This window comes from Stegodyphus dumicola, chromosome X1 (genome assembly GCF_044657685.1).
Source record: "Stegodyphus dumicola isolate Sdum_Otavi_A_Nest chromosome X1, ASM4465768v1".
In the NCBI taxonomy this organism is placed as follows: domain Eukaryota; kingdom Metazoa; phylum Arthropoda; class Arachnida; order Araneae; family Eresidae; genus Stegodyphus; species Stegodyphus dumicola.
The window spans coordinates 113,006,839-113,030,773 of NC_140780.1; the positions used below are offsets into that span (position 1 = coordinate 113,006,839).

The 23,935-nt window shown below is 32.7% G+C and overlaps 2 protein-coding genes across 3 annotated transcripts in view; both read left to right on the top strand.

The window, feature by feature from the left end:
- The window catches only part of LOC118198603 (muscleblind-like protein 1), a 713,982-nt gene that overhangs the window by 6,344 nt on the left and 683,703 nt on the right, over window positions 1–23,935 (top strand). The window lies entirely within an intron of this gene.
- Window positions 1–23,935, top strand: part of LOC146993242 (protein muscleblind-like) — a 202,910-nt gene that overhangs the window by 5,907 nt on the left and 173,068 nt on the right. The window contains exon 2 of one of the 2 annotated variants that reach the window (XM_085807974.1): window positions 22,095–22,628. The exons of the other annotated variant lie outside the window; for it this stretch is intronic. Within the exon in view, the coding sequence (XP_085664100.1) occupies window positions 22,095–22,112 (18 nt within the window). The 3' untranslated portion in view covers window positions 22,113–22,628. Of the gene's footprint in view, window positions 1–22,094; window positions 22,629–23,935 lie in introns of those variants that run through there. 2 annotated transcript variants of the gene reach the window in all.

Genomic DNA, 23,935 nt, shown 5'->3' on the forward strand with positions numbered 1-23,935 from the left:
AAACACTTAACTATCCATACTTATATCATGCTGAATCTGAATGCATCATTACAGCAATCGTAAGCAAAATTAAGACAATAAAATGACTGTCAAGAATATCTGTAAAACAGGTAGTCTAATTTTCAAATTTAACATATGTGGATTATTAAGCTAAATATTTGCTTATTTTTCTTTTTTTTTTCTCGCATACTAAGAACTTAGCAAGTTATGCAAGTTTAGTAATATGAAAAGAGTTTGAATTGCGGGAATTAGATTTTACAAGTAAATCCGCTCCTGACTGTTATTCGTAACTAATCACAAACTCGTAAAGCGGGAGTTCGTAAGATAAGGTACAATTTTTAACTCGAATTTTGTCTCCGAGATGGCGTTACTACGGCAAAATTAAGCTCGTAAACGATTATTTTGAATTGGAATGGAAGAGTAGGGGCAATTTTCAATTCTTTTTAAAACGTTTTTTCTTAAGATATAATTTTTTACACTTAGATTTCTTAAGGTACGACTATAATTTCACACTCTACCTAAAATTAAATCAAATGCAGCGACTTTTATCAACCTTCAAACACCAAACATTTGAGATGAAAATGATTAGCGATCACGAAATACTTAACTATAGTTTAATAATTCTATTTTAATTCAGATTAAAAATTATCAAATAAAAATGAAAAATACCTTAGACAAAGTCAGATAATAAAATGGGAAAAGGCAGAAAATAATACAGCTGAGGGAGTGTAAGGATTTACCTTTCAAGTAACTAGAAAAACAAAATCAGTGAAATGCTTTGTTTTTTATGCCAAATTCTGCTGTGAATGATCTTCCGAAGAGATAAAGTGAATCGTATCGTAATTAACGAATAAGAAGTTCAACTCTTAACATAGGTGTTAAAAATCAATAAAAGCATATTTTATTTGATGAGTTCAAACATAAAAATAATCTAATGGATAAGGATCTTTAAGTTCCCGTTCCATCAGCATTCGAAGAAGAAATATAGAATTTATAATATTGAAAATCTAGCAGATGGCTTAGTCTGCTCGATACGAACATTTAAGGAAGGTTAAATTACTCGATTGAAAGACAATAAAACATAACTATAGATAACGGATTCTTTTTTTAATCAGATGTAAAATAAACTTCAGAATTTGAGCTGTTAATCAAGATAGGGGTTTTAGTTGATAATTTGACTCCGAGATTTTTTTCTTTTGAAAAGGGTAATATTATATTTTTCAAAAATTAAATTCTGTACTGAAAATCCACTTGCGTATGATTAGTATAATTACTGATGTATATCTTGTAAAGTTTAATGCTAGTTAACACATTATCTTATTATTATAGTTGCGTTATCATTTCTACATTTTGTCTCCCTTACAAGGCTACACATTAAATACATGTATATAAGAACGGAGTTCTTGAATGTCAGCGAGATAGTTTTGGCAATGATGTTTACCGTTGTGGTTTTTCCCATCCCAGCTACCTTAGACACCAGCGTTAACATTCTGCTTGCCGAGTTACTCGCGCAACTTAGGCTGAGTCAACGCTTTATAGGAGTCTGCGTTTGTGAATCTCCAGAGTTAAATTACTTTCAGTTTTAACTTACATTTTATGTTAAATGAATCCTGAAAGCTGCGGATATTATTCTGCAAGCATAAGTCGTGCATTCTTTAAATTCAGAATTTTATATAAAAAAAAGGTCTGTTTAAACATCTTTTGAGTTTCTCGTTGGTTAGACAAAGTGATAAGTCACCTGATAGTCTCAATATGGGTCTAATTACTTAAATAAGAGAATGGTGTCTTGCAAACTTTTCTTCAGTGTTGGTCTTTACTTCTGGTAACATTGCCGAACTGGATACCTTTTAGTTTTGTGGGCACCATATTGATTTGACATTGTTATACAAGCAATATAGTAATTAGTACTTCTTATTAAATGAAATTTTCTGGTAGAAATTATTTTAATGATACGGTTGCAACTTGCAAATTTCTTTAAGTTCTTAGTGATCAGAGTTATGGTTACGGCTGCTTAAAGCAAAGCAAGTCAACGGCTATCTGTCTATAGGGAGGAATGCCTTTGTGGAGGACATTTTAAGGAAAACAACACAATGTATACTTGCGAAAAATCACGAAAGCTACTATGCAGCCAGCCCGTTCGCCCGCAGTTCGAATATATGAGTTTCTATCAATGTTCAGCGGCTTTACCGCTCGACTGCAGGCAGGCGTTCTTTGTGATTAAATGAATCTAAGATAAAAAAAAAAAAATTGGTTCTAGAGGGAAAATTATGTTTCAAGATGGACAAAATATGTTTATGGGGCTGTAGTACATTATTTTTGCTTATTCATTTAAATAAAAGTATATGATCGAATTATGTCGATTGAAAGCGCTCTGTTCGTATTGTGGTATGATAAACGAAAAGTTATTTTTGCTGTAAAAAAATAATGCGTAAAAGTCACTATATAAAAATTTGCATCTATTCCCACACAGTGTAAAAATGTTTCTGGGTTTTAAATCTTGTTTTTCAGGGTTATCTCAGACGGAGTGCGTTGAAGAGAAATGTATTAGTTGTTTAGATCCTCATGAATTTAATCATTTGTCAGTAGCACCCGTATAAGTTACAGGAGATTTTTTAAGGCTCAGAGAATTATGAGTTTTTGCGAGTTGTACAGAACAAAACTGTAAATAAAATTTTTCGAAAAAAGGAAATAATCATAAACTGAATAATTTTATTTAAGAATTGTCAAACTATGTAGAATACTTCTAATTCGAGCCATTAAAGATATGTAACTAAGAATTTACGACTAAATATATGTAATTTAGACAACTATAGCAATGATTTTATTGCCAATGAGGCGGAAGAGTCTAAAACTTTTAGGCATAGGCAAATGGAGTCCATATTATGAGCAAAGGTATAATTTGAAGTGGAATTTTTGATTTATGTACATAGCATTCATTCTCAACTTTATTTAAAATAAGTTAAAGCTTACGATAATCATACTACTTGTATATTGAATCATTTCGTGCATACTAATCTGCTATTCGAGATGAGTTTTGGACATATATATGGATAAAATGTGTATGGATATATTTATATAAATCATTAAGTACCTATCCACGGTCTTGCTTGCACACTGTTTTATCATGTAACACTTTAGAATATATTTATTTGAAATCCGTGACTTAAACGAACTTGTAGACAGAATTCATGATATGCCTAATTATATTCTAAAAGGCAAAGTCAATAACAAAATTTAGGATAACAAATGGTATTTTTATTAGAACAAAGTGTCCTTAAAGTTTTGCTTTAAGAAAATGAAATGAGGTATTTGAATTTTGTTTGATATGTTCACATAGCTGCCAGTTTCTTCTTCAGCTTTATTGAGAGACTCCTGTTTTTCACCACGTCTCCCGATATCTTGATAGATCACCAAATCACCCGGTTTTTAAATTTTAGCCTTTACTGCTTTAGAAAAGGCTTTCCAGAAATAAATAATGTCTTTGAATAAATGAAACTTAAATTATGCGAATTACATTCTCCCCCCCCAAGTGATTTTCTTCATAATTTTTCGTATTAAATTTTATTTAATCTGGGTTGCCTTGATCTACCGTAAACATTTGTAGATCTACCGTGAACATTTGTAGAACTCTTTATGAAGATTCAGCAATGTTTAATCAATTAATTTTGTTTTACATAAATATATGATACATTACTTAGTCTATCAGTAAAACAGTATGTACATAAAATATTATTTTCATCCCATTAAAAAGTACTTTAATAAATAAAAGCTCGATTTTTCTCAGTGTGAAAGAGTTAAGAAAACTGCAAAATCAAATTTTCCAAAGAGCGTAAAATATAAAGTGTCTAATTAAATTTTAACATATTTTACATCAGAATTATGTTATAAATAACTTAATAACTTAAATACGGCATTATAGAGTAAATTTAAGTAAATTTAAATTTATTTTAAAATGGCGTAAAATCTGCATGCATATCTAGATGATGCATTCACGAACGGTTCGGTTTAGATGTAGCGCGAATAGATGCCACGCTTTTCTAATTTTACATCTTTTATTTCGAGAATTTGAAAAAGATTAAACATCGCTAACACCTGTTCGCGACATGGACACATGGATATACTTTGGATCAGAAGAACAATAGAATCAATAAATGCTGTTCAACGTGTTGTGTAATACGTTGTCCAACATGTTGCGTAATATGTTGTCCAACTTGTTGCGTAAATTCGGATATTGCTTTACTGTGTTATAAAGCACTAAAAGTGCATGCGTGTGTGTATTTAATTATGTCAAAGCACACTAGGGCTATCTGCCAAAGGGGAGGGATGCCTTCGTGAAGGACTTTCTAAGGGAAACTGTCTCGTATATACGTTACACATGGGGAAAACCACGAAAACACCCATAAAGCACTAAAAGAGCTTTAATGAAAGTAAAATACATATATGAACAACTTCCTAATTTTTTCCTTGAAATAAGAGAAAGAATTAACACTGTTTTAAGAATTTTTCGAATATGGGTATTCTGTAAATTACATTAAAGCGATATATCAAACCAGATAGATTTTACCATTAAAAAATTAAAAACGTAGAGGTAAATATTGTAAAACATCATATATTTCGATATTTATCATACTGCACAGTAGTTAATGGAAAGAAAAACGATCATCTTTGCGAGAAAAGGAGGCATCTGGCATAGTTGAAACTTAATGGGATGGATTTTTGTTCGGAGACCCGAACACGCTATCTAGCAGATGAAAAAAAGGAAGAGGGGAAAAACGCTTTGTTCTAGATGTAGACTTGACTGGCGATTGCTGAGCATAATTCAAATGTTTTTGCTATTTAATTAATTGGATTACTTATTACTCATTTCTTTTGTTGAAGTTTTTATTTATTTTTTCCTATTTCATGGCAAAGAAAGATTTCTTTTGAAATTGAGATAATTCCAGAATTAAAGTATGAGATTAATCAAAAGCCCGGTTACATTTTGCATTATTATAAATAAGGTTGTTATTAATTTTAGGAAATTCTTCTGAGTAATTCTCAGCTTAATTAGACAAGATGCAATGAGGATCACGAACGGAAGAACGCAATACATTTGAAGAGAAGAATTTTTAAAAGCGTTATGAAAATTATTTCAATCATGTGAGTGAGAGGGTTCTGTAAATATGAAACTTTTCATTTCAGAAATTCCTCTTAGAGCAAAACTTCCAGTCAGTAAAATATATATCATACTTCGATGAGTGTTTATGTAAAATGTTCACATCTTTATTTGAAAAATTAACAGAGATATTAGGCGAAGAATTTAATGGATCAAATCGCTTTTCATCATCTAGTCTGTAAAACAAATTTCAGCCAGATTTAAGGAGCTATTTGGAAAACAAAAATTGCTGAATAATCTGTTTTATAGGTTAAAAGATGAATTTATTTTTATTGCAATTTTAAAGGAATAAAGAAAACGGCCTTATAATTAAAGTAAATTCGCTGGAACTGTTTTTAAAGCTATCTTCAATATACCTGGGCTACTGTTAAACGTTGAATAAAATATTTAATTACATCTAATAGTAGTATAATTATAATTTTTAGTGATTGTAAACTAAATTATGTGTAGAGTCATTAATTGGTAGTATTGACAGTAGATAATTATGCAATATATCTATTTTCTTGCAGCAGTATTTTTGATAAATTTTGCCAACTGTTGAAGGAAAAGATACATTTGTGTTGCTGGTTTTCTTAATATGAACAAAAATTATTTTCCTCGTTCTACATATAAAAATATGGATATTTAAATTCTTTCTTTAGTTTGCATTAATCCCGAAACTGCCCGTTATAATTAGGCAGTTTTTTGTTTCTCTTCTAAAAATAGTTACTGGTTATAATAAATCTCTCTAAAACCACCTCATTTCCAAATTAATCCATATCATATGACTTTTACATAACGCTGGTGAGGTAGATGATTTTGCTAACTTAAACTCAAACAGCCCTTATTTAAACTTTTAACTACTAGTAGGTACTACATTGAGATCCATAACCTTTTGATTTCTCTCTGGAACTTTTCTTTTGAATGCCACAAATTCCTGCTCTTCCTAGCTTCCTGTTAAGATGTCGCCTCTTATCTCTGCTTGGACAATTATAATGCAGAATAAGCAAACATGTCATTAAGAAGGGCGCTCAGATTGCGGCCAATGCCATGTGTAATTCATGATCAGAATGTGCTTTACAATAATTGTTTTGTCCACAAATAAAATGTTTTCAAATTGGCACGACGGCTAGCTTTGATTGCAAGTTTCTTATTTGCGCATCTACATACCATCACCATCTACAACATAAGCCATGAATGAAAAAATCTGTGTATACTTATCCAAATGATCACGCACGCAAAACACACGCTCACAGCATAAATCACACTTTTATCAATTTACGTTTCCAATGTAATAGGCAACTTGAACCGCTGGAATGAAAGTTCCTTGTTAAATTGTTCAGCATTTATAAAATCTTAAAGAAGGGAAAATATTCCCTTACAAAATTTAACAGATATAAATCCGTACTACTTAATTTCTGACTATACTACTTGATTTCTGTCTGGTGTAAGTGATATGAAATTAAGTAATAAATTTCGGTACCCCAAACTTCTTGCTACTAATTACCAAACTTTTAATATATTGCTAAAGCAGATGCATTAAGGCTTTGTACAAAATGTTTACGAAAAATATTTGGCAAAAAAAATCAGCCATTATATTATGCTGCCACTAACAATGCAATTTTCAATCAAGTACCTCAATCAAAGTTGCACTTGCTTTTCTTCTTCCATTTTAACAAACTCTTAGATTGAATCAAGTCTTCCTTACTTTGAAACTACATCTAACACGCCTTTTTTCATCTTACGCTGCCTTCATAAAGCTCTTAATTAAAGTTGCGTTAATTAAAGCGTAAAATTTTTACGATTAAAAATGTCGCTAGGCTGTCCTACTCTACTGTTCAAACTAGTGTTACATTTTTTATAACTTTACGTATTTTTTAATTTTAATCTTTTTGTGTGATGGCGGCGAACGGGAAGAACGGGAAGTCCTTGAGTTGGAGGATAACGGCTTTATTGTGCTCGTTCTAACTTTGTAACCTCGATCTCAGGCCGCATGACGTAATTACAAATTTCTGCACGATAGATGTGAACTGGAGCGATGATGTCACTTTTTCTTGGACATCAGCGGCGTAGGATCGCGGCTAAAATGGATAACCACCTGATTATGAACATGCGGAGGCGTTTCTAGGATTTACGAAATATGTATACAAATGTTTTGGTTTTCAGGTCAAAAAAAAAACTAGCAAGAAACTGTAATTAAACTATCAGTTTTCTTGGTTTTTCAAATTATAAAATATGCGAAAAATGATTAAGTGAATAATAAAATCAATGAGGCATTTACTCTGATTTATGTAAAACATCTAAAAATTATGGAAGAAAGCGTAAATGAGTATGTTATGAATAGCATTATTACTCCTCTTAAAGTAAAACTACCAGATGTTTTCTTTTCAAACTGAAATCGTCTTATTTATAGCTAAATCGTTTTACTTTTTTTTTTCATTTAGATTTCTCATTAATGTATTCTTTTGTATTTACTACTGTTAGGAGAAAATTTTTAATTTAATATTTATGTGACTTGAGGATGTGTAACTACGCACCCTATTTCTTTATCGTCCATATATTATTCTTTGCATGCTGCACTAATTACTAAGCAAAATTCATGGTCCTCTATTTCTTTTTTGTTGTAACGTCTACGTGAATGCATGTGAAGGAAATTACGTGAGTGTAAACGGAAACTTAGCTAAGCAGAATTACGCGAGCATAGTTTTGCAGGCTAGAAATAATACCAATTTTTTTTCCAGCAAATTGAAAAGGTCTTTCTGATTTTTCGCTTCATTAGTCTCTTCAACCAGTGAAATTGGTTATTTGTATCTTTGAATTAAAAAAAAAAAAAAAAAAAGAATTTAAAAGAAACTGGAATCTTTTTTGTCCATTTTAATATCACATATTCCAAGCAGCAGATGACGATGTTAGCTGCTGTTAGTAAAAATAACAAGAACGACTTCGAGAATAAGACGACGTAATGATTAAGACGATTTTAGGAATGTAAAATCCTGTCCCTCGAAAGAGGTAAATTTGTACGTGCTTAAAAATTTCAAGCATCCATAGAAATGAAATAGAATACATTTTGATATTACAATGCGAAAGACAGTAAAAATAGAGATTTCGAAGTAAAATTGTGTATCTTAAAGGTATTTATTATATACTGCGTTGTTGATATACTGCAGGTAGTACTTATGGCGGATAGAAATGTATTTGGGGAATTGTATCTAAATTATGTTACGAAATGTACAGGCGCGGTAAGATGACTTCCCCGCAAAGCAGGTTTATGATTGCCATAAATGGCAAGGTAAGGCAGGGTTGCCACATTTGGCGAGAAATCGCCCATTTAGAGACATTTGGCGACAAAATTGGCGCTATGCGATGGACGGAGGGAAAACCTTCTGGAACGAATTCTTACCGGTTTAACCCAGAATGTTCTCGAACACAAGCCGAAAGCTATATAAATCCTGCTGGTCCGCAGTCAAGTGTGCCTCGTCTAGAGCGCGAGATAGTTAGTCTCGAGTTAGTCAGTCCGTGCGGAGTCGATCGAGTTGACAGTCGGGCAGCGAGTGCCGAGTGGATCGTCAAGTGCACTGAAGGAGTCTCTTAGTGTATCGCGGTTAGTGCATCGTCGAGAGAGCGTGTTGAGCTCCGGAGACGACTGAACCGAAGAGTCGGGAGCTGTGCTCTGTGTTTCCTCGAGTGCATTGCATGTTGTGGCGTGGAGAGTCTCGAGAGAACGTGGAGTTCCGAGAACAACCGAGCAGAGTCGGGAGCTGTACTCTGGTGCTTTGCAGTGAAACTGTCTCCACCGTGATAGTCTGATAACCTGGAGGTTGTGTCGCTGATCGTGTCAGCGTGTTTATAGTATTTCATCGACGACTGTAAAAACGTGTTTTGGAGCTGTCTTGACAATACTGGTCAATAAAGTGTGTTATTCGATACTTTATCAAGTGTCGTCGTTATTCACTCCAAATCCACACGAACCCCGTACGAACGTGAAGGAAGAAAATAACGTAACAACTGGTGTCAGAAAAAAACGCAACAATAAGTACAGATTTATGAGCAAAAATATTTCATAATCGCGTCTGTCGTATTTGCTGTTTTCCCTAGGTAATTTTTAAGCGCGAATTTATAGAAGGAAATTATTTTTACTGCTTACATCACATAATATGCCATCTAATGAAAACATTTTCCGAATGTAGCATTTTATTTGTTTATGTGTGCATGTATATTTTTTCCTGATATTTTATCAGGAATGTAGAGAAGTAAAATGTAAGAAATGACTTTTCTATATTTCCAGAATTATTAATGTACCTTATGCACAATTATCTTCCATAATATACTGCTTTCTAATACCTAATGTATATATACATCAAATGTACTTTATGGAAGTATATTCGTTGACGTGGCAGAAGAAATTTTTGCGCTGAATGAGGTTTCATGTTGAGTGAATTAAATAGTAAATGATAGCAGTATTAATTATTGATTAACAGATAAAAATTGTATGTATTTCTTGGGAGTAATGTAATGGTACGTAAATACATGCTCCATTACTCTCTAGTGATGCTTTACTGAAGATCTCATTTAAACTGTTAGCAATTCCAACTTTCTCGTAAATGAATCGCATTTCTAGAAATCTTCGTTTGGAGCATCCCAGAGTTTTCATAATATCTTCCGGATCTCTGTATTCCAGTTCCTTCTCACGGTATGCAAGAGAGTTAGTTCGCTGAGTTTAGTGTTGTTCCCGCGTCAGTGACTAAATTCAAAGACCTGTTGACCATAGATGAGGGAGTATTTGCGAACACTTTCAGAACTTACAGTTGCTATTTTGTCTCGGTATTATTGACAGATGAAGGCTATTTTCTTGTTTCTGAATAGTCTTCCATAGATAAGGGAGTATTTGCGAACACTTTCAGAACTTACAGTTGCTATTTTGTCTCGGTATTATTGACAGATGAGGGCTATTTTCTTGTTTCTGAATGGTCTTCCATAAAAGTCGCACTGCCTCTTACATGTTGTGGGCTTTTATGTTCTGCGTTAAAGTTTAATATTATTTTTCTGCAGCAGAGAGGTTGCTTATAATAAAACGACCAAAAGATATCATACGCACATTCACTGTAACGAGTTGTGTTTATTATAAGATATCCAAATATATATTCCGAAGAAAATATCAAGCAGGTTTCAGAAGAAAATATCAAGCAGGTATCAAGAAAAATTCAAAAGAAATGAAACCCCCAAAGAAAACATGATGAATGTCTAGAGTAATATTGCATTAACATTTATCAATTTTGTGCATAAGAAGGGAGTTACAAAAAAAATCGGAAAATTCGGATATTTCGAAGGCGCTAGAGCCCCTAGCATTACTGTTGTAATAAATATAAGTTGCTGTCGCTGTGCAATTATAGATACTGTAATGCATGGGTAAATAAGAAAAAGGGCTCTTATTAAAAGAAATACCAGTTTGAGGGAAGCGTACTCAAAGGAACATTTTTATGCTGTATGAATAGCAAGTCCAGTATCAGGCTCGTGAAACTGAAGACGGACTCCCAAACAAGTTCGTTTGTGCTAGGAGACGTACACTGGAATTTAGTCCTTACTTTCACAGTAGAGGAAAAAATGATGACAGTATCCTGTCAGTTATACCTAGCTGTGTAACAGGCTTCTATGGCTGAATAAGGTATTCTAAAAGCAAAATTGTTTCATTAATTTGAAAGCTGCGATAATGTGAGAAAACTTTAGATGCAGGTGTGATAGATTTTGCTAAATCTGTGTCAGATCGTAAATTTGTACGAAAAAGAAACATTTGCGGCGTGAGAACAACATAATACATGTGCTGACATCAGTAAATTTTGTTAAGTTTGGGTTGATTATACCAAAGAACGCGTGGATTATCAGTCTCAGGGAAGGAATTCCTGCGTGAAAGACTTTCTAAGGGAAACTGCCTCAGATCCGTATTACACGGGGGGGGGGAACTACGAAACCACTTGTGTGCCAGTCCGTTTTGCATTGTGGTTTTCTTCGTGCAGCCAGTGGATTTGAACTCTGGTAGAACTACCGTTGTTCAGCGACTTTGTCGCTAGACGCTGATGAGCTGATCTTTTGTGACATCGAGAGTATGTATTAATTTCAATCGTCCTGACATAATTTTGACACCCTGATTTTAATACGCTTTCAAATAATCTTATGCAAATGGCATTAAAAATTGTGAATGTTGTAAAATCATTTTAGCTTAATAATATTACTATTTTCTTTTACTTTGTTAATCTCATATTCATTTTTACTAAGAATTCATTTATGTTTATTTTTACTAACGTTCATTTTTACTAGTAAATTTCGTAAATTTCAGCCGTCTTACAATTTCGTTATTTATAGCATTAATCAATTACAGCAAGATTATATGAAAAAGAATATTTTGCATTTTGAATCATGTTAGGAAACGGAGAGAGATCTTGCATTTTAACAACCGACCAAAAGTTATAGATAATGCTCTAAAAATACCCGTAGACCTTTACTACTGCGAGTTTCATTGCAAATATGAAATTTAATACATTGGACATATCTTATAAAATCAGAGTTAACAACTTTATGAGCGGTGTTATCGAAAACAGATGTATATCCGTTCTTAAAAGACTTTTGGTGCTTGAAATATGTAAAGTATTAGTATGTAATATAAAATAGCGCTGCGAAATAAATTACTTTTCACGAGAAAATTGTAGATTTTATTTGAATTTTGAAGCTTCTTTTCATGTGCGGAGCAAAAACTTGTTTTTGAGTATAGCGTTATGCAATTTTGAAGAAATAGGCAAGATCCTTTGGGAAATCGCTTTGCAACAAAATCCAGAGAATCCGGTTTCATTATTTAGCATATTGATTTAGTAACATATTGGCTTAGGAGCAAGTAATCTTTCTAAAGTTTTACGGACCGGTACGGTATCTTGTGTTACATGGTCTAAAAATTGTTATTCGTTGCCATATCTCAGTTAATAGAAAATGCGTATTATTTTAGAAAAGCAATATTTTCCGCTTAATCTTTTATTTATTCAGTTTTAATCTCAGACAGACTTAAACATGATCAGAATATTTTTGTAACCACATGTATTATTAGAGTTCTTGGTGAAGTATTTGCACACAAAGAACCAATTTTTGAAAATGTGAAATTTGATAAGCCTGATAAAGATCTGAATGTATAAAAAGAAACTTAAATTGCACACACTGGGCAGGGTACAAAATTTTCTGTCTGCATTATCTACTTGGAAAAGAATAACTTATTATGCAGGCAATTATTTACAAAGGAGAACGCGTTATTACACATCATACGTAAACTGCAGTGCAGGTCTTTAAGCTTATTATGGAAAATAAGGATTGAAACTCATGCTATTGTTCGTTTTGATACGTAAAGGTCTGAGGGGTGGGATGCTTTTGTGAAGGACTTTCAAAAGAAATTGGGTCGTACTTAAGTTACACAAACACAAAAACATCTGGCCATCCTTCAATTTTGGATTCCAAAACGAGTCGAATTCTCATTGTTTAGCGGTCTTAACCACTCCGTTGCTGATGGGAATATAAGGAAGGTATTTCTCTCGGTTTTAAATAAGAGGACGAAAGATTGTAGAGTCAGATAGGTTTGTCGCAGCAATAAACATGAAAAAATACATATGACTTCGCCGGGTCTCGGAACACCATACGTTCCGATTCAAAGCCGGACGTACTTTCCAGTGACACTAAGAAGACATACGGTAAAAAGGGAGAAAATTCCTTACTTTTTCTCCCTCTTAAAGAGCGACTGGGGCGACAGATTCCCAGTCTCCAAATCTTGGTGGTGACGAATTATCATCCATTACATTCTAGTTCAGACGCTGCTCTAATTTAGATTTTTTTTTCGAAGCCAGGAAACTGGCGAAATTCCCTATATCCTCATCGGAATTCGAACTTTGTACCTTTCGATTATCAGCCTCGCGTGCTTTCAGTTACAGTACGACGACATGCGGTAAGGAGGGAGAAAGGCCCATCAGCAGCCGAGCGGTAAAGTCGCTGAATACTGGTAGTTTGGTCTGGGGGTTCGAATCCTGGCGAACGGATGGCGTATGGGTATTTTCGGGGTTTTTCTCTATGTTTAGCGTGTTTACCAGCCAGCTTAAAAAAATCTATCACGAAGGCATTCCTTTCCCTAGGCAGATAGTCCTCGACTTCTTTGCCATAACTCAATAAACCAAACAAACCAAGGAACGAGAAAATACCTTACAAAGATTACTGTCACTTTGATGCCATGAAGTACAAAAAGGGAAAATTATTAATTCCTTAACTAGCCAATACCTCAAAAGTTTAGCTTCTATATATAAAAATATGATGTAACACTTTGAGAGTGCTCATTTAACAATATATATATATATATATATACACAATCAAAATTTCGAAAGCCAGTAAAATATTAAATGAATTTTAAGATGCTTAATTCAGCTGATGGATAAAAATAAATTAAAGAAAATTTGCTATCTTTAATCTGCAGAATCTAGAATGGTGTTTCTTCGTTCAGTAATCCATTTCATGGTTTCTTGTTCAGCAAATGAGAGTGACTATTAAACTGTCGAAACCAGATAGAAGACACTCAAAATTAAAAAAATATGCAATTTTTTTGTATAGATTTTTAGCTAGTTTATTTTAAAGCTTTTTAGAAGATATTTAAAAATATGCCTTGATAAGGACATTGAAAATTTTATGGATTATGTCGTAAGTAAGCAAACAAGAAATTTAAGAGCATAATCAGTTTTCATTGATTAACCGCTTTAGCATACTAAACGAATTAAAGCATCTCGAAGTGAAATAGAAGGCCAAAAAATGCGTGTTAAAACATCTTATTATATCATTCACATCAAATTCATTCCTGATTTATGAAGGAGTCACGAATTTTGTGCCTTGGATAGCGATAAGCAATGAAGGCCGAAAAGGTCATTTATGCAGTAGGTCAAGGAGTAACGAAGTTAAGAGGAAAAATAAAGCGTAGAGTTTTATGCCGGATGTGAAATGTAGCAAACTCCCGCAACTTTAAATGGCGGGAAAATAAGAATAAAATTCATATTAATGCAAATGTGTGTATTTTCTAAGAAAAACAGTAAGATCAAATGTGTCCTGAAGGAGTTGCTACATAAATTATCTCTAAAACAGCTTCTGTGAAAACTGTACGGAATACTGAGTAATCTTTTTCCCCGTAAAGGAAACATTTAAAGGAGTAAATTTAATCAGTACTTTACTTTTGTCTTTGAATAAAGCTGTTATTCAGATAACACATTCTTCAGTAGCGTACACTGCTGCTTTTTACAATGTGCTGCACGAGCGCATGCACGCAGATATTTCTGTCGAAAAGTGAAGGTGAGCAGGAAGAAGCTGTTTTCTAAGAACTATCTTTTGTACTTCTTATTTGTTTCTTTCCTGTTTCTCCCTTTTGGGGAATACGTATATAAGATAAAAAGTATATAAATCAAAATTATAACTTAAATTAGCAATATCCCCTTAAGACTTAATTTTAATTTGGGTATTTCCCCTCTTTATTCTAAAAATAGTAATATTTTTTTCTAGACTTCGTGATTTGTATATTAATCCTGTTGACTAAAAGATGTGATGATTTATTTATAGATGAGAGAAGGCAAAAATTCAATAGTTAATGGGCGGAATGGTCATATATTCCGCATATATGCAGATTGCGTCGTGACTAAGTGGAATTTTAGAAAACTACAAATAACTGCTTAATCATAACTTAGCTTTTATTTCTTGACGACTAATCTATGAAGATATATCTTGTTCGACTGACCTATTAAGATATATCTTATAAACGCCCTACAATTCTGCATACATTGGTCACATTTTAGATAATGGAAGATAAGCGAAGAGATTTGGGTTACCCAGACATGAGCAAGCATAGAAAGTGACTGCGTATTTCAGCAGAGCCTGTAAGTGAGCTCGGAATCCTTTGTTTGAATCCTGGAAAACGACTGGGCAAGAGCTTTCGCATTGTAGAATAAATGATGACGTCAGTGACGCAGCACAAAATTTTTTGAAGGAGATATATCTAAATATAATCCCGGAGAAGGCATGGATGTTTGTAAGAGTATAGTACATATGAGGCATGGAGGCATTTAAAAAAAGTCAGCTGTCAAGCCGAAAGTCTTTTCGAGTGGGTTGGAATTGGGAAAGAGGAGATCTTTGGATCGATCCACAGGATTGGGGAAAGCCGTCAAAGTTGGGGGAAGAGCTTCACAGTTAGTAGTGTGACTATATTTGCACGACCAGTGGTAAAATTCTGATGTCCCCACATTTGTACCTGTCCCTGTACTAACGGGGGCCATGAGTTACAACTGTGCTTTTCAACGACTTGAAAAGGATTAAGAACCATTGTTGTAGATAAAACATTATATTTTGCTTGAATGGCTTAGAAATGTTCTCTACCGACCTGATTGGTATATAATGCTTAGTGTTGCTGATTGCCGTATCTTTGAGCTAGGTTTCGAATCCGGGAGAAAGCTTGGATGTTTGTAAGTATATAATGTCTTTGTGGCATGGGAGTCACTTAAAATGCACTGCGGGTTGAAAGTCCTATCTAGGGGTTTGATAGTATGGAAAAGAGGGGTGGGAGGACCCTTGTACCCATCCCCCTGTGGTTTCTCCTTCAAAAATGGAAGGAAGGTAGGAAAAGTCGTACTGCTGCCTGTGAAAGAGCCCAAAGCCCATTCGACAACAAACGTAATCATGCGCCCCTCTTCATAATTAATTTCTGATGTTACAGTGATACAAGTCGCAAGAATAGAAATTTCTGTAATTTTTAAACAATTATTAAGTATTAACCTCAGGACATGAAAATTGGGAATATCCACGTGTTGCACGAAGGCTTTTTGAAAAAGACTTCTTCAGACTTTATTTCTTAAATGTAGAGTCTTTTACAATTTTTTGAAGCCAAGACTGAAGAAACCCGCAATGCGGTCGTTGGGATTCAAACTCCTGACCTCCCAAATACGCGTCGAGCGTGCTTCCAGGGACACAACAAAGACATGCGGAAAAGAGGGAGAAAATGCCTTATAAACTATTGGTCCTAAATATTCACTTCCCAATGCAGTTTAAAAGATACAAGATAAAAAACAGAGAATTTTCGGACTATTGTTTTCGTTCGGAAGGTTCCCTTGTAGGGTTGAAACCTAACTAACTATTCAACTGTCCTGTTTAATTTTTCAGTGCTTTGGACAAATTTTTGGCTTAGCCTATACCTGTAAATCTATACCTTCAAGAACACAGAAGAAAAGTAAAACTTAACCAAAAGCTTTAGAAAAAGCTACTTCCTGTAGTTAAACTAAACGTTAGCCAAATTTGTCCATCTCTAATTGCGAGGTCTAGAAATACAAATGCTTAAGTCTGTACGATTCAACAGGTACGCTAACAAATTGAAAATATCACCCACTATACAGCACACAGATAGACAATTCGGGGAATAACTTGGCTTTCTGAAGCGTTATCGAAGCTCTCTATTTAAACTGCAAATACGTTCTTTATTTAAACTCATATTAATTTGCGCCCTGGTGAAGAATACAAATTAAGGAAGAATACAAATTACAGGAAATAGTTAACTTAAAAAAGTGTTAAATAAAATAAATTTTATATCCTAAGCATAAAATATAACTTTTAATGCAGCACAAAAAGTGGGTTATTAAATTATTAGTTACGCTTCAGTAAATTAGAAAGAAGAAATTCCATTCTTTTACGAGCAAAATTCGCGTAAGTATGCGCAATTAATATTTCGTGAAGCTCAACTACAAATTTAACATAAAATGCTTTTAACGCAATATAACTTTAATCGTCAAAACAAGCAAGATTTGTTTTCGAATTTCTGCTTAAATTTGGTTGAAAGATCTTTAATTTCTTTTTATATAAATTTGTTTGATTTCTTTAAATATGTTGTCTAGAATCTTAAAAAGTTTAAGTTAGCATCTGTGTATTTTATTTTTACTTGCTAAATTATACTTTTCCCGTCCAGAACGTTTTCGGTTAAAAATATGAAAGCATTTTGTATACCGCATATTTTAAACAGGTGTGCTTTTTTAGTAACTTCTTTTCGTACGTCTCTCATAACTAATGCTCAGATTTTGAAACTAAATGGGTATACTGCCATCTGTTTCTCTGTTTGATTCTATGAACTAAAAGTAACAAAGCTCTTAAGATTCCTAACTTGTAATTCAACGTATTTTTGTGACAGTTAAATTTGATAAATAGTTTCTATAACCATAGCAGAATACAACTGACGAAAAGAACGGTAAAAATGTTCACGAAATACGCACACGATTACAGTTAAAATAAAAAATAAAAATTTAATACATTTTTGAGTGTTTAAGAAATAGGGTCTTCCTTTTAATTTTTACCCAGCCATGACGGATATGTTTGCCAATCTACTTTTTAATGAAAGTAACAAAATCTCTGTGGATGATTTAATTATAACGAGCGTCAGAATGGCATATTAAAAACCGCACAGCTGAATTCAGCTTAAATGAAAATGAACTAAATCCCTTTCTTGGTGTTAAAAAATTACTTTGAAAATACTGATATATCAAATAACCGTTACTTGCAGTGTTGGTAAAATTAAGCTCTTTTACTTTAGCAGAAACGTCTGAGTATATTATCGGGGCTGTTTATCATGATGGATTGGATCCGCCTTCCGCTCTTTATCCAGCTTCAAGGACTGTTGTCTGTATGAGTTCTCAACTTTTAAAAAATATCGGATGTCGTCGGGCGCTGAACTGCATTTTATTTTTAGGTTCTCGATCTTTCTTTGAAAGATTATTCTAAACTTTTCCTTTGCAGCAGTAAGTTGAAAATTGCTCTCCAGAGAGCTTTTCATAACGGTCGAAAAAAATATTTTTAAAATAAATAAATGCTACACAAAGTAATTTCTTTTTAATTCATATTCTATATCTTGTCCGCTATGATTTAATTAATTAGGTACACGCGTCTCTGAATTTTTCAGTGGCATGAATTTTTTTAATATGTCTTTTTTTGTCTGAAAAAGTCTTATATTTTATAACTTCGTTATCAGTGCTTATAAATCTTAATAAATAATTGTTCTATTGATATATTTCTTATTATTGAAGAGCGAAGACGGGAAACAACTTTCGATGTACTAAACTAAAGTAGGAACATAGCTAATATACTATTAATAAATATCTGTTATTTATGAGTCAGAAACGAATATCATTTCAGACATTCAGACTTTGGAATATTAAGCATTTCAAGAATCAGGCATTAAATTCAGTGTTTTCAATAATTTTATAAGCGTTTCTGATTTTTTAAATCAAAAAATGAAGGAATTGTATTCGATATCCCTAAATTGAAAGCAATTGTATTTGATAACCGTAAGTATTTATTTCTAAGATAGCTCTAAGTAATTAACAATATAATTCTGTACTGTCGTATATTACTTAGAATCAGCCCGGAAATAAAATTCCGTTAATAGGATGTATAACTTTTCTTTGCCGTACCGCTTAATGGCATAATAAAATAGGGTTTTATGTAAGTTTTACCTAGTTCAGTTCCTCTTGAGTTATCGTGAAGCCTCACGATGTGTGTCGCCGAATTTTCCAAATTAAACATGCATTTAAATTTTATTTTTATTTTTAAATACCGTACTAATCGATATTTTTTGAATTTAAAGTACTAAAATCCAAAGAGAGATGCATCTTGTGTAAACATGATAACTACTACATCTTGACATATTCATCAAACACAGTCTTCAAATTCGTAGATGAGTTTCAATACATTAATAATAAAAAACAGTAACAATATTAACAAAGCGAATTCCAAAACCAAATCACTGTGTTGCATTGCAAGGTATATTCTCCCTTCTTTCTGCATTCCTTCGTGGTGTAGTTGATAGCATACTCAGTGTGTTTTCGAGAGGTCCAGGTTCGTGTCCCGGCTAAAGCATTGCTTGCTCATTTTTCATGTCTCCTGCTTCAAAAAAAAAACCTAATGACTCTACAGCATGATCATCAGTGTTCAGTTAAGTGAGTTCGAAAACGCTTGGGGTATCGCTGCATTAGACTAAGGTGATATCTTATAGGTGAACTGTAGGTTTATGATCTTTTGCCGGAAGTAATAATATACCAGACTTGATTGCAATTTTCCCTGGATTTATCATAATCAACTTTAGTGTGTCCATGCTATGAAATATGCTACAACATGACTTCAGACTAATTTTAGTGACTTGTAAGTATGTAAGAGACGCTTTTTAATAAATTTAAATATTGTTACTGAGATTAAAGTATTATAGAATGAACTCGTTTTCTTTTATCAATAACAGTTAATTTTACATCTGCTTAGTATTCACAATAATATTTATACAATATATATACAATAATTATTCAGAAATACCTATTGTATTTTGTTTTTCATATTATACTTTGTAGTAAATTTAGTGTGGGTTCATATCTTTTTTGACTGCCGATATTGCTCCAGTGTGCCTTATTATTATAAATTACGCACGACTAAACAAGTAATTACATATAATTACTTTAGGCCCACCAGTGGCCGAGCGGTAAAGTCGCTGAACACTGGTAGTTCGGTCCGAGGTTCGAATCCCGCGAACGGGCTGGCTGCATGGGTGTTTTCGTGGTTTTCCCCATGTGTAACGTGTATACGAGCCAGTTTCCCTTAGAAAGTCCTCCACGAAGGCATCCCTCCTCTTAGGCAGATAGCCCTCGAGGCTTTGCCATAATCACACACATAATTAATTTAGAAATTCGGATTTTCTTTTATTAAGATCTCAAATTATTTAAATGAGCGGAAGTGCACATTCTACGTTTTAGAATTATAACACACAGAAAATTTCTATCTAATGGTTTATTAATACTTATTCCGCATAAGAAACTTGCTACATAATAACTGAAGAGCCTCAAGTTTTGAGAAAAAAACATAATTTTATGATATTCAATCTTAAAATTTATTTATTTATTTTCCCAAATGAAGATGTATTTTTTTTAATTCGTATAGAAACACCGTTTGGATAAAGTTTTCAGCGAATAAAAAAAAAAAATATTATTCTGTCCAAGACGTCATTTGCTTTCCTATGAAAAGAAATTTTTAATTAGGGGAAAACATTTGAAATTAACTGATTCAGCCTAACGTAAATGGATAAAGGAGAATATAAAAATCGGAAAGAAGATCGAGATTTAAACAAAGTAAAAACAGCGAATAATGTAACTGCAAGGACATCGTCACGCTGCCATCCGTCCCCAAATATGTGGTAGATAAGGTGGAAACAGAAGTACACTTAAAGAAAGCACAAACACACCCAGGAGGAAAAGGACTATTTCTCTCTAGGGTGCATTTTCCAGTTTCTGGAATATAATGGCAGTCTGAGATCTTCAGATTTTCTATAAAATCTCGGTGCACTGGTGTCAAACAGCGACCTTTGGGACTGCACGTAAAGAGAAATATCGATACAACATATGTACGACACGGAAAAGGAAGGAGGGGGGGGCGAAATGTCTCATAAACCCTAACGCCGTATACAAAGAATAAGCTCAGTGCGGCATATAATAGTGGATCTGCTTATATCTATCTATTTGGAATCTGTATCTTACTTATATTTGTTCTGCTTGGAAAATTCCCCAGAATCAATTTAAATTATTTCCTAACCTACCTGTCCATAAAAAAGGTGAAATGTTACTTTCAAATACTCGACAAAATGGGCACAAAAGCAGCCGAATAGAATAAAAAAGGACAAAATCATTTTTCTGCTTGGCATTTCATTTAAAAAATAACTAACAGAGGGACCAAAGCATTGCACACTATGTATATCTTAATGGTGAAAGTATTATGTGGCAATGATTGATGTCTTACAGGCAAACAAATGTTCTAGCGAAAGGTTTTACTGAGTATCGAATAAAAATAGAGCACACATTCTGTTCACCTAACGGGAGAAAATCATGTAACGCCATTTTCTCTTCCAAAAGAACCAATACTCTCATGTACCATTGAACTCAGCTGTGGAAACAAAGTTTGTTTTCTTCTTTGATTATTTGTGTAAGGCGGTGTTTGAAGCAAAACAGTGCTTGCAAACAATTGTTACTTTTATTTACTTTCTCACCCCGTCAATAAACGCATTCATTAACGGTAGATTTTAGCGTATCTTAAGCTTGCTTTCAACAGTGCCCTATGTTCTTTGGCTACAGATTTAGCTCTCGCTGCAGATTCGCGGTGCAGACAGAATATGTTACACTTAGCTCAAAATGTAACAAATGACGAGCAATAAACTACGTTTCTATTTCCGTTATCATCTAAACCTTAGCAAAACCAGGAAATAGCTCTGAATTGCTAAGTATTGAAATTCACAAAACAAATAAAGAAAACAAGCCGCAACTGCTTCTTTTTAAATTGTAATGATCCATACTGTGTGGAAATGGGATGGTTATCTAATGAGCATAAGTACGAAATTTAAATATTTAACTTTAAATCATGTAATATATTCGTTTTTCGCTGCTTTACTTTGTGTTTAAACTGTCGTTTCAACTTCTTGGTTATTCAGTGAAAAACTACGAGGTCAAAAATCAGAAACTAGATCAACTATAAGATCATAAATAAAACGAAGAAGTATGCTGGCGAGGTAGACTCATATGTGTAACAAAACCAAACTTTATTGGACCCGCATTTGGGGGTAAATGAACCTTATTATAAAACCAAATGCCTTCACTTAATGTTAAGAAACAAAATCTGAAGTTATAACTCTTAGTTACTATGCTAAATTTAAAACTAATACAATATAAGCAGTGTACAATTATGATAGCCTCTTATGATAATATCTGTTTAATAATATTAGAATTCATTTTACTTTACATTGTTATACCGCTGTTAGAATTTTCTTAACATAATATATAAAGCATGTAAGATATATAAACATTATATAATTTAAATCTTAAATAAGACTCCAAATGATTTTTTTCAGAAGTTTCTACAAATATGAGCGTAATATCTGAAGCAAGAAGAATGCTGGCCAATGGAAGATTAAACTTGCTAGCAATCATTCGGAACAATATTTTCTGCTATTTTTTATAGCTGCGTTGTAAAAAAAAATATAGTTACGCACTTTATTTATTTGTTTATCATGGATGTTTTATATTGCTGTTGTCCTGTAGATTGTACAGGAAGGATAAAATACCTGTGCGTTACTCAAAAATCAGTAAATGACCATTCATGTTATAGCGTAGACAAATAATTGATTGGAAATATTTAGGCTTCATTTTGTTTAATTTAAATTGATTTCAAATGAGCAGTTTTTCATGCAGAAATTAAATTTTCTTCAAGCAAGCTAATAGAAACGAGAAACTGAGTTATCTTCCAGTCCAAATTTCATTCAGTTGCTCCCTTTATAATGCGCTAATTTTATGTTTACTTGAAAATTATTAGTTTTATTAGAAGCAATGTTAATGAGATGTTTAGATTGTAATCATTAAAAAAATATGCGGTTTATTTTTGTTTCATTGTACACAATTATGTTTAAATAAATGTAAAATTGAAAAAAAATAAATAAAAATATCAACTGATTATTTTAAATTGGAGTACTACAAGTTTTGGGTTATGTAAGGTTGCTAGCAACGAGCCTTGATTTGTGTAAATTTGCATGAAAATTTATGTATAATCTGGAAAAAAAATTCTTTGAATTATTTCTTATATTATAAAACAGACAGATATCATACCTGTTAAATGCATGCATTTTTTATAAAAACATTATAGTTCTACAATATCGGCTTATATATTGCTGTAAACAGCTAAAAATTCGGATTAGTATTAATGATAACTTCTTAAGGCATTCAAATATATTTAGTACTTATTTTTTCTACTAGCATTATGAAATAGCAATTGCAAATATTATTAATAATATTAGTAGGTTAAGATTAGTGCTAATTTGCACTGTTATAGCTCATTGTTAATAGTGGCATGTTTCAAAATATTATTGAAAATATAAAAAAGCCTGAAACGGTAAATGTTTCTGAAACGGTAAATGTAATGTGGAAATAATCTTTCCACATTACAGTTACTGAAATTACTAAAATTATGGTATTAAAATACTCATAGAAAATGCTGTGAAAGCTGTAGTATTTTAATTTCCTCCAATTTCTTTTACAGTTTTCATTCTGCCCTCTGTGTCTTATGTTATGATTAAACTGAATTTGTGTAGTTAAATTTTTAATTATTTAATAATTTTCGGGTGTCTTTAGAAATAACTAGATCAAGCTGTCGTCAATGAAAGGGGAAACGCATTAATGAAAAGGATGTTTCTTTATATTTTTTCTTTTATAAGCATTTCTGTTTTAGAATTTTTTTGCAGTGGAAGGCGGAACCAATCTTGATTGAATGTAATTATTCTTATGTTAAAAATAACGCCAGGGTTTTAAATCTAAACGTAATCAGAGTTTGTAGTAGGTCAGTTCTGCATATATGTATTTTTTTTCAGTTTCGCAAAAAGTGTCTTCTCTATTGTATGTGGAAAATTTTATGAAAATTCTTGCCGTTTTATATCTTCCTACGACGGAAACACGTTTAAAGTCCTTCTTAGCATCTCATTGGGTACATATTCCATATCATTAATATTTCTGGTCAAATTGTAGTTCTTACATAGTTCTGGTGTGAAATCATATCATTGAATTGCAAGATATATATATATATAATCTTAGGAGATAATATAATCAATATTTTTTAGTAAATAAATTATATATATATATATATATATATTGATGGATTGAATATATTATCTTGTAAGTTTAATTATAGTAGGATTATCTTAAA